This window comes from Sarcophilus harrisii, chromosome 4 (genome assembly GCF_902635505.1).
Source record: "Sarcophilus harrisii chromosome 4, mSarHar1.11, whole genome shotgun sequence".
NCBI classification, from domain to species: domain Eukaryota; kingdom Metazoa; phylum Chordata; class Mammalia; order Dasyuromorphia; family Dasyuridae; genus Sarcophilus; species Sarcophilus harrisii.
In genome coordinates this window covers 108,640,837-108,652,775 of record NC_045429.1, presented here as the reverse complement: position 1 = coordinate 108,652,775, position 11,939 = coordinate 108,640,837, and the positions used below count along the sequence as shown (strand labels likewise).

The following is an 11,939-nucleotide window of genomic DNA, read 5'->3' as shown; positions in this document are numbered from 1 at the left end:
CCACACATCATAGATGCTTAAATTTTTAAAATTGAATTCCAGAGGGCCTGATTAGTCCTTCCCTTTGATGACTTAGCAAGAGAGGCAACAGGGCATAAGAGAATTGGTGCTAGATTTGGACTTGGAAAACTTGGGCTCTAGTTCTACATCTAGTTTAGTAGTTTTATAACCCTGAGTAAGACATTTACTTTCCTTTTCTCTGAATCTCAGGGTTTCCTTATGTGTAAAATGAGGTTTTGAAACTAGGAAGTTTTAAAGATTTCTTCAAACTTTTAAGATTTTCTGATGAGCAAATGCCATTTTTGGAAGTGACTTTCCACCAATTTGTCTTGGTGATCAATTTCTCCAAAACTTGAGATTTTTAAAAAACTACATCTTATACCTGATTGAAAGATGCTTTGTACTTCCCTCTTCTTCCCTTGTCATATCCAACAAGGTGTGTTTCTGTCAAAAAGCAAACTAAAACTGTCCTTCAGAAAGATATTTGCTAAGCCTCTTATTTCCCTACCACTTTTCTTTAGAAAGGAGAGATTGACTGAACTAGCTCTCAACGAATGTGACAACAAACCCTCTCCTAAATGACATTTGGGCTCCAGGAACAAAAGAAGAGGCCATTCCTGTTTCTGGGACAGTTAGAGAATCTGTACCTGAATTCAGTTCAACAATACTTTCATGACAAAAACCTTGACCCATCTGTTTGACCCCGCCTTGGGGGCCATTCTTCCTAACTTCTCTCTTGTTTTTTCATGAAGTTGATTCTGCCCATATTTTTCCCTGAAGGAAGATACCTATATCAAAGACAAAAATCATGAGAGAGGAACAAGATTGCAATTCCAAAAAGACCCATAAATGCAAGCTGCATCATTTGACTACTTGATGCCGCTATCATAAATCTCACAAAAGAGGAAGCTCATTCTCGAGTTTCCTATTTACTGTCCTTGGGAGAACAAGTGATTCCCGAGTCACAAAAAACCTGTGGCACTTTACTTCCTATTTCCCTATTGCTATTATGTTTAGTACTTTATTTAGAAAGAGCTGACTTCCTAGCCTTTGCCATTCAGGAGCCCTTCAACATAAGGGCTTAATACAAGATACTTAAAATGAGCTGAGTAGACATCAAATGCTCCAAAACCTAAATTAATTAGATGATAGTTTTAAGTTCTGCAATGAGAAAAAAAGCACCAATTTTTAATCTTACTATGTCTGCCATCAAAAGACAAAGCTATGCACTATAATAATTAAAAAATTAAGGTAGACCGAGACAAAGTTTCGAGCATGATAAATTTATTAATAATTTACTTCCCCAGCAAAGATATGATCTAGTTATGGGGTTAACAACACTTTTTATAGATTGGAGGAATACAAAAAACAGGAAAGCTAGCATAAATGGAAGAAAATAGGATTGGATAGAAATTGGGAATGAGGGGCTAGTAATAACTTGCTTCTTTCCTCCTGTCTGAGAAATGCTCATTGTTTGAGTCCTGCTGCATCTGCAAAGAAAGAGCAAGAAAGCCAGACTTCTTTTGGATAACAAATCAGACACACTTAAAGGATAGGTTGGTGGTTTAAAGATACTAGACCAGACTCTCTGGTCTAGAATAGAACAATGATTAACAGGAGAACTGGATTTCTAAGCTTAATTCATTACAGACCAGCTAAATTTATGAATTAAGTTCAGTAACAAAGAATCATGACTTGGGTAGTTACAGGACAAAATCAATTAATTGTAAAAAGGATCAATTGAAAAGAATACAGAATCAATTTGATTATTTCAATATAAAGACAGAATTTAAGGCAAGGTAAGGGGGGAGAATACCACTATTTCACCTTTGTTACTATTCTGGAAAAGTTAAAGGACTTTGAAGTAGAAAATTAAATATAGGTAGGTTCTCTAAACCTATTTTCATCTCAATGAACTTTACTCCTAACCTTCAGCTCCCATTAATCTGGGGATGAATAGATCTAAACCCTGCCTTACTCCTTTCTATAGTTTATTCTTATGGCAGAAAAAACAAAAAATTATGCAGATTACAGACACAAGTGGAGATGTCAGACAACAATATAAAGGTGGAAGGAAAGAGAGAGAAGCGATTTCTAAAAACCAAGTTCTTTAGTGAACTCAGCATCAATCAACAAGTCTAGTACAGAAATGATGGGGAGAAGTTGCAAATTATTAATATCAGAAAAAATTGCCTCTATTACTGCCCATCTTCAAGCAAAGGCTATATGGTCAGTGGGATACATGCTAGTTGAATTCCTTTGTATAAATTAGATTAAATGGCCTTGAAAACTACTAACTATAAAATCTTATGATCCTATGAACTGGGACAAGTAGGAAACGCGATAACTTAATAACAAACTGACAACATGTGGCCTTTCCCCTCAGAACTGGAAAACGATAGTAACCTTGAGAGGAATTCAACCTTCCATCTTTGAATTTGTAAGAGAAGATTAAAATGTATCCTAGATTTGGGAAGCACAGATATTAATAGATTCTGAGACAGAGAGTCAGGATCCTATAGCTTAAAATTCTTCTGGCAAATTCAGCTCAGGCAGGATGGGAAGTTCTCAAAAGTTAAATTCAGAAAAAAAAAATTTTTAATCCATTGAGTAAGAAAAGGGGGTATCATATATAAAGAAATTAATATGCAATACACAAGAAACTCATTAGCCAACTCATCTTAAAAAATATAAAAATAAAGACAGGTAACACAGGATAAATACATAGTCATGTCATACAAGAACAGTGTCAAGAGTGCTACAATTCTGAAAGAATTAAGCGTAGTGAAGAAAGCTAAGGCCATAAAGACATTTTAAAAATCCATACTGTAAAAAAGAGGAAAATCAAGAAGGAATAGGACTGCTGCTCAGAGTGGATAAAATGAAGATAACAGAAAATAGACAGAAAGCAGAACCACTCAAATCTTATATTGCTTTACTTTCTCTGACAAGGAGAATGCTCACTGAACTGGAAAGGATAGAACAAATATGGCTAGCAGACAGCTGAAAACTGAGCTAAAAGGAAATACAGTAATAGAGAACCTAGATAATCTTGAGAAATTCAAGTCATTAGCCACAAATTCTATTAGATGTCAGGCTACTGAAAGAACTGTCTGAAGTGATTGCTTCAACTTGCAATAACTAAACAGAAGAGGCACCATAGAACTGGAGAAAAGTGTAATGGGTTGAATAACCATTAAGATCTCCTCCAAAGCTCAACAGACTAAAAGGTCAAGCCTAATCTAATAAGATGACACTAGGGACAAATGTAAAATCTTGCATATGGGCTCAGATGTTGACTTGTACTTTTACAAGCACAACATGAGAGCGGCATAGATGAACAGCCATTCATCTGAAAAAAGTATGGAAATTCTGGCTAATTATAAGCTCATCCTCAGTCAAAAAAGTACGCTTTATTGCCCTCCATTCCCCTCAAAACTGAATATAATCAAGCTGCATTAAGACAAGCAAGGTGTCTTGAACTGGGAAAGTGACAGTCCTGTGTCATATCTGGATTAAGGCACATCAGGAGTACTATATATAGCTCTGGGGATCACAAATGAGAAAGGACAATGATAAGCAAGACTACAAGGAGGAAGAGACAACCAAAAGTAAAGGATTTGGAGCTCATGCATACAAAGCTAAGTTTAAGGAACTGAGAATGTTTAGCTGAGGGTGGAGGAAAGGGGACATACTAAGGAGGAGACACAATACCAGAACACCAAATGAGGACAATTTAGTTTCAAATTCTACCTCTAACACCTATTAGATGTGTGATGCAGGGGAAAAACATTTAACTTTTCTGAGCTTTAGTATTCTCATGTATAAAACGGGTGTGATGATAACATCCATCTCACAAAAGTTATGAGGATCAGATCAGATAAAGTATGTAAAGCATTTTGAAAACTTTAAATTACTGTATACTGTAAGTTTTTATTTGAAACAAGAATTCAATTTGTCTCTAAAGAGAACAATGACTGGAAGTTGAAGAGTGACTTAGGATTAATATTAAGAAAAACCTCCTCAGGTTATTTTCCAATGGAAAGTACTCCTTGGGAAAAGTTAAAGGTTTCCCCTCACCAAGGGGTCATCACACAAAAAGTGGAAGATATTTGCCTGATGTAGGTTAGAAAAGGACTTTGTATTCAGGTGTGAGTTGGTCTCTGAGGTCTGCCCCAACTTAGATTCCATGAAGTGTACTTTGAAAAGTAAAATATACCAAGGGTTAGAATGAGACCCTCTCAGAAGAAGCCCCATCCAAAGGCTTTGGAGATATTCAACAGGACATGCTACACAAGTTATGCAATAATATCTGTGAGACACTTTGGGAGGAGATACTTGATGCTAAGTGGAAAAGCCTTCCCATGTACATGAGTTGTCAGTGTTTGACTTTTTTATATTTTACACTGAGTCTATCATGGCTCCTGAGCAAAAATCTCTTCAGATTGTGCTTGCTAGAAGTTTATACTATTTTCCCTAAAATTTCCTTAACCACAGAGTGAGAAATTGGTTCACAGTAGTCCAGCCTTCTTTTCAAGGAATAGAAACAAATAGGACTTAAACCAAAGGACAAATAATTTCATAGTGCACATTCTCATGAACAGAGGGAAAAATAAGAAAGCCCAGGGATAATGAAATACTAGTGGAGTCGTAGGTAGAAAGAATGAGAAGAACCAAATAGCAACGTGTGCTTTCAATATTTCAGTTATTCTACCAGGCAGATTTATTTAATACTCTACCCTCAGTTCATATTTGAAATAAGTAACTGAAATGTTTGTTTTCTCCTTGGTGCTTTTAGATCCTCAAATGAATAGCACAAAAGCATGCCAAATTACCTTCATCACAATAAATGATTATTACTGTCAGTAATTTCAAAAGTAGTCCTTTTGTAAAGAACAAAAAAGCCAATATATTTAAGTATTTTAAGAAATACAGTAACAAATCAAAGATTTGTTCATTTTGTGCAAAGATATGCTGCCAAGTGACAATGTTTCCCCTTTTCCTTCCAAGAGAATACACTATAGCATTAGCATTTAGAATAAATATTTGTAAATGGATAAATCAAAATTATCATGGATCCACTCCTCCTACCCCCCCCCCCTCCCAAAATGTATTAGGGTAATCAGATTTGTTAAAGGCATATAAAGACATATGTTTACATTAAACCCAATTGGTTCAAACCAAATGATTAGTGTACCATTTTTTCTCACTTGATTCATATCTGTTCAGGCACACACACACACACATGAGTTTTTATACATATACATTTAAGCAAGATAATGTTGAAAATTGTTATAGTGGAATAATCCTAACAGACCAGATTTACTCATCAGTTGATATTACTATAACCTGAGCCCAGGGAACACAAATCAAATGGTACAGTAAGGTATTTCACCTTGGTACAGAAAGTCACAATCAGGGCACTTCTGGAAGGAAGTTCTGCAAGTCCCAGGTCTGAGCACAGGCAGATTTCCTACCAATCCGACACAGGAAATCATTCCTATTGCTCACCTGTGGGAGTTCCTGTTTTGAGACAAGGGGGTGGTGAATCGAAATCCAATTGCAGAGAGTGATGTCATCTTGACCAATATGCTAAAGGGGATGATCTTGGTGACCTGCTCCCCAACCTCCAGTGTTGTTACAACCCCTCAGATGGCATTCAGGTCACAAGAAGGAGGGGGATGGAGAGAGAAAAAAAAGGTAGTGGAATAGCTGAAAAAGAAAAAAGTGCTTCCAGATTTCCTTTGTTTCACTAAAGCATTTTCCTTTTCCATTTCAATTTGGTGAGTAGACCTGGTCACTGGCAGATGGAAGCTGTGCAGATGCATTTGAGGTGGGGGTAGGCTGTCAACAGATCTCAAAATACAAGCAATTTAAAACCTGCATGCAGAATACTATAAAAATTTCTGGTGGCTGAAGGTTCTGCCTGTCCTTTGTTCTTTGGACAAAACTCTTTGAACTTAAAAAAGTCTGCAAATAGAAGGTTTAGAAAATAACTCCACTACACTGCATTTATCCTCACAACAGTAAAACAGATTGGTATACTGAAGAATAATTATATCTACACACAAATATTAAATATTACAAACATTTGAGATGTTAGTACTCAAATAGATCAGCAGGGAATTTGTTGGTAAAAAAATTAGCAACATTTTTCAATTCAACTTTGATTGGATTTTTCAGATTCTAAGTATACCAAACTATAAACTAAGATTCAGCAGGGCAATGGTGTCAAACTCTAAGGGAAACTAAGGACATTAAACCTAAACTAAAACTGACCCACTAAACAGGATTCCTGTATGCCGCATATTGACATAGAAAACCACATATTAACATTATCTCTGTTCTTTTGTATTTTCCTTTATTTTGTTAAATATTTCCCAATTACATTTTAACCTGGTTCAGCAGCTCTGGGGAATGTTGCAGGCCACAATGCCAATAGCCATTTGATACTTCTAAAGTAAAGTATAAGGAAAATATGCAGAAAAATATACCAGTTTGGTCTAGATATAGACTGCCCTAACTTGTGTACTTTTTAAAAAGGAAAAAGAAAATCAGTATACAATGAAAAATATTTACACACAATAACTATATAATCTTTACCATGAAAATCCATTTTATACTTCTTTCTATTTAAATAATGGTATGGTATTCATTTCTGTCACCACAACTCTATCTCTGTCGCTTTTATTATTCTTTCGTATATATGTAAAAGTTAGTGTTTAGAAAGACAGTAACTGAAGGTTACTCAAATTTTATACATGCCATTTGGGGAGGGTGAGGAGAGGGGAGGATGGAAGCCTATATTTAGAACAACACAGTAATCAATTTCAGGGGGAAAAAAAGCTTTTGGCAAAAATTGATGAGGATTTTTTGTTTTTTGTTTTTTTTTAAGCGAGGATTAACATTCTCTCAAGTAAAAATGGGTGGAAGCCTTAACAGAAACTGTTAACAGGGAAAAAAAAAAAAAAATCAATATTTTTACCAATACATTTACCATGATTTTTTGATCCTTATTAAGGTGATACAATTTGGGGAAATAAATTACTCTATTACCTTTTGCGTGATGATGTCTTTTAATACAAATTACTAATAATGGCTCCAAATGCAGGTGGAGATGGTTGAAGAAAGGTAGAGCATATGAATATAAATTGCAAATAGCCAATGTTAACGGACAAAACAAAGTTGAGAGCATCATGGACTGTTGTTTGTTTTTTCCCTTATGTGGACTTCCCAAGGTGTGAAACAATATATAACCACATTCAAGATGCATCTGAGCAGAGCTTGATGGGTTCACGAGAATATACGTGATTTTTTTTCTTGCTTTTTAAACTTTGTATATGACATTATGTATAAAGCACTTCTAGTATCTTATTCAGCACATAACATTAAATCATTTAATCATTTCAACCAGTTGTAGCTGAAAAGAAAATGGTGTTAACTGACACTTCAAAGCTTTCCTTACACATGGCACTAAGTTCTGCGCTTCCAATAATGTATCAGAAGTACATTTTTAAGTGCATTCCTTTTTCTGTTGAGTATGTAGTTTCTCTGCAACATGCACACTCACAAGCGTGCGCACACACACAAGTACACACAAACAAATTTAATAGAGACCACACCTTGGTTAAAAGTTTACAAACAATAGTCCCTTGCTGTATAAACCAACTAATGCCCAATTTAATCAGTAATTCAGATTAAATTGTTTTCTTTTGGCCTTTCTCTTCCCCCATTTCCTTTAAATGTCTTTGTCCAAGTGATTTGGTGCTCTATAAATTACTGCAAGTCAGCCTTGCTAGAGACACTTGTCACTGCGAACCAGAGCTTGTCAGATGAACCCTGGGTTGCTTTCATCTCATTAGTTCTGCCCAATCCACAGGGGTGAAAAATGGATGAGACTTGATGTCTTCAACACCAGCAACTCCAGCACCAAGACGCTCCACAGGGTTGAACTGCAAGAGCTAGAAAAGCAGGATTCAATTAATAAGGATTAAAAAAAAAAAAAAAAAGCTTAGGCAAGATAGGAAAGACTGAGTCTACCCTCAGGAGAGTTATGCTTTATTAAGAACCAGCTGACTGTGTTTACTTGTAAATAATAGTACAATCTAAACACTCCCTGCCAAGCACAGGTTCAGGGTTTATCCTGCTATAGTATGACACTGCTTCTTTCAACTGCATTTAGTAAAAACAGGTTAAGGTTGTGCTAAGTTATTGAGATGAAACCATTTACTCCCTATATACACTTTAGGAAATTGTAGAGATTATCAGATTTCCTAATGCACTATTTGTTTTATACAAAGGCAGAAATTTATATAATGGTTCCCCTAGGGCTAGAAATAGTTGAAGCATGTACTGGGAATAAATGACCCATTGGACAGAATCTCATCTAATAAATGAAAATTACTTTTTATTTCTTAAGATTTAAATCATGGCCCCTAAATCCCTGGGGCAATTTACTTTATTTTGGAAGTTCTGTCTGAAGCTGTCAAGATTTGTGAATTAGTATAAACTCACCCTTGTCCACTATATATAGTAGATTTAACCAGACTATAATCTCATCTAGATGTTCTGCTTTGCTGCTGTCCTACATCTTTCTACCTGGAACTATTCTAGACCAGACCTGTAGAAATCAAGCTCCTAGTCCCTGAGACAATTGACCCATTAAACTTTGGAGTTCCTGCCATAAGGCTAGGATGTCTAGACTGGGGAGCAAATAAAAGTGGATAATTCACATACTCTAACCAACTTCTGGCAATATCTTTTACTTCCTACACAGCCATGCAGATAGATTACCATTATTGCTTTCTAATTCCTGGAAACAGTAATCAAATCAGGAATACCACTGCATCTAGTAAAAAATTCTCAACTGTGTTAGGTTATAGACTTGTAATTCCCCTGCCCAAAATTCCTTTATATGGCTACCATTCTACTTTATATTTATCTCCTTCTTTAGAAAGTAAGCTCCTTGAAGTTTGAGAGTGAAGGGTGGGGAGCAGGCTCAGAGCTATGTCATTTTTTATTTGTATTTCTAATGCTTGGCACAGTACTTGACATACAGCGCACACACATTTTTATTAATCCACTCAGAGATTGGTATTATTTATGATAAACTAATAATAATCATTAGGTGGTTATATTATAGAATCATGTGCAACATAAGAAGAGTAAAAAAAGATATGTGCAATATTTCAGGTTGATATGCTCCACGGTGGCTAAGAATTATTGGAAGAAAACCCAGTTTTTTAATATATAATTCATAGGGTGGAAATATATTTAGCATGACTTCATATGTTTATTGGGAAATCACAATTCTTGCCTTCTCCATGATAGGAAAAGAGCAGAGAGAGAAAAAGAATTTTGAACTGAAAAAATTAAAATAATTTTTAAAAATATATTTATAGGATATGAGTTGATTATATCTCAACAAGTGTTATATCCTATGGATTCTCTTTTTGAAAATTAAAATGTCCAACACTCTACTGTAAAAATCTCTTGTCTCTTTAAGAGTTAGAACTAGTTAAGAACATTCAATTCTCACCCACTATTCTGCTTCCAATCTGCTAGACTTCACTTGAATAATCAAAAGAGTATAGATTTAGAATGAGAAAGGACTTCTGGAAGTTATCTGGTCCAATCCTTTCATTTTATAGATGGAAAAACTGAGACCCAAGAGTAAATGATTTGTCCTGGACCACAAAGGTAGCATATGCCAGAAGCAAGACTCGAATCAGGCCCTTCCAACCTCCAAGCCAGTGTTCTTTTCATTATATTATATAGCTCCTCCCGAGAAATCCTATCATTTCTTCATTATGACTTCTAAGCTATAAGTATCAGTGGAATAAGTTACAAAATGATTGATTCTGCTCATTTCAAATTGATGACAAGCTCTCACCATGGCTTCATTAAAATTTCTGCAGCTCCGTACCAAAGTAATTTTTCAAATTCTTCTTTCCTCAAACCCCCTATCAGAATACTGGTCTCTGCACTTATGGGTGGCCTAGCTTTCAATCTCCTCCTAACCTCAAATGGAGGTTACTCAAAGGGAGCTTTAATCCCATACACTTCTTAGCTACATAAACCATCTTCTCTTGTCCTTCTCTATGGTAGCATTGGAAAAGGTACTTTTTTATATTTTTTATTCTTATAAAAGCTAATCTCTCTACTGAATTTAGTTCCATCTCCTCATGCCTTCTTCAGGACCTTGTTACAGCAATCATTCTCTTTCTTTCAGGTATCTTTCTGTCTTTTTCTTTCTACTTGTTCCTTCCTACCTGCCTACAAATATATTCAGATATCCCCCAATATAGTATAAACAATCTCCTTTTGACCATTCTATCATAGTTTGATATCATCTTATCTCTCTCCATTAAATTTGAAATAAACTTTCTTCAACAAATGCTTCCACTTTCTCCAATCTTGTTTAATTCCTTATAACTGGACTTTAGTCTTATCACATCATTAAAACAATTCTTTTAAAGTCACCAATATTCTACTAATCTCCAAATCCAATAGTCTGCATCCTGTGTAACCTTAGTGTAGCATTTGAAACTGTTGATCATCTCTTCTCTTCTCTATAACTTTTTCTTTCTTGGAATCAAAGATATTTTTTTCTCCCTCTTTCACTGACTTCTTATATGCTCCTTGACCTCTTAAGGTATATGTTCTTCAAGGTTTGGTCTTTTTGAACTCCTCACCTTTCTACAATCTGTCTCTGTTCAAATGACTCCAAAAGCTACACCTTCAGCCTTGGACACTTTTTTTTGTTTCAGGCCTACATTTTCAACTGACTAAAGAACAGAATCTAAATCTAGCTGTCACCACAACACCTCAAAATCCTGTATGTCCAAAATTATATTTATTCTTTCTTCTCCTTAACCTGCACCTTAACTTAACTTCATTATTTCTCTTAGTGGTACCACTGTTTCCCACTCTCATATGCTGGAAAATAGGAGTATCTTTGACTTTTCTCTCTCCTTTACTTCTAAGTCAAATCAAGTCCTCTGTTATTTTTACCTCCACAATCTCTCACATCTGTTTTCTTCCAACTTCTCACCCCTTCACTTCTCTCCTGTCTCTGCTCCTCATTCTCCAAGTTCCAGCAACCTTTTTTACCTTGGAAGAGCTCTATGCCTTTGCATCCATGTCTTCCTTTTGGGGAGCTTCTCTTAAAGCTTCCATTTTGAGAAAATGCCCAGGTCAGTCCCATGCTCATTCCTTCACTTCTCCCAGCTCTCCCTTAACTCTCTAGACTTATCCTCCATGGCCCCATCTGAGTACTCCTCCTCTGCCTTATATCTTCACACTTTTCATCTCCCTTTATATGTTATCTTCCCCCATTAGAATATAAGTTCCTTGGTCAAAAGAGCTATTTGTAAATGGCACTTGGCACAGTACCCGATACCTAAAAGGTACCATATAGATTTCTTTCCCTTCTTTTCTTTCCTCCTTCCTTGAGGGCAGAAACTGTCTTTCTTTGTTCATTTGTATTTCTAGAGCTTAGCAGAGTACCTGGCACAGAGTAAACCTTTATTAATGCATATTGACATAACTATTCCCACTGCCACCAAACTTGTACAAGTCCTAATTATTCTCCCTGCTTGATTACTTCATTTACCACCTAATAGGTCTTCCCATCATCACACTCTCCATCCTCAACTCTGTTCTTTATACCACTGCTAGACAATATTCCTCATTTATAGATCTAGGGAGGACACTCTTCTGCTAAAATATATATATAGATAGATATATAGATATATAGATATATATATATAGATATAGAATAGCCTTTCTTCTGAATAAAACTTGACTTCCTTTGCTAGCATCCAAAGCACTACAACCTGCTGTCATCTTACCTGTCCAAGCTTATCTCACTAACTCTCTGTCTGTCGTGCTCCATGTCTTACTGTCTACATGCTTTTGCTCAGGCCGTTTCCTACACT

At 35.8% G+C, this 11,939-nt stretch overlaps 1 protein-coding gene across 6 annotated transcripts in view; it reads right to left on the bottom strand.

Annotated features, from left to right (window-relative positions):
* Positions 1-1,267: 1,267 nt before the first annotated feature.
* RPS6KC1 (ribosomal protein S6 kinase C1) overlaps positions 1,268-11,939 on the bottom strand; it is a 208,398-nt gene continuing 197,726 nt past the window's right edge. For all 6 annotated transcript variants that reach the window (XM_031937352.1, XM_031937354.1, XM_031937353.1 and 3 more), the window contains one exon: positions 1,268-7,961. In XM_031937352.1, coding sequence (XP_031793212.1) covers positions 7,851-7,961 — 111 coding nt within the window. In that variant the 3' untranslated portion in view covers positions 1,268-7,850. The remainder of the gene's footprint in view (positions 7,962-11,939) is intronic.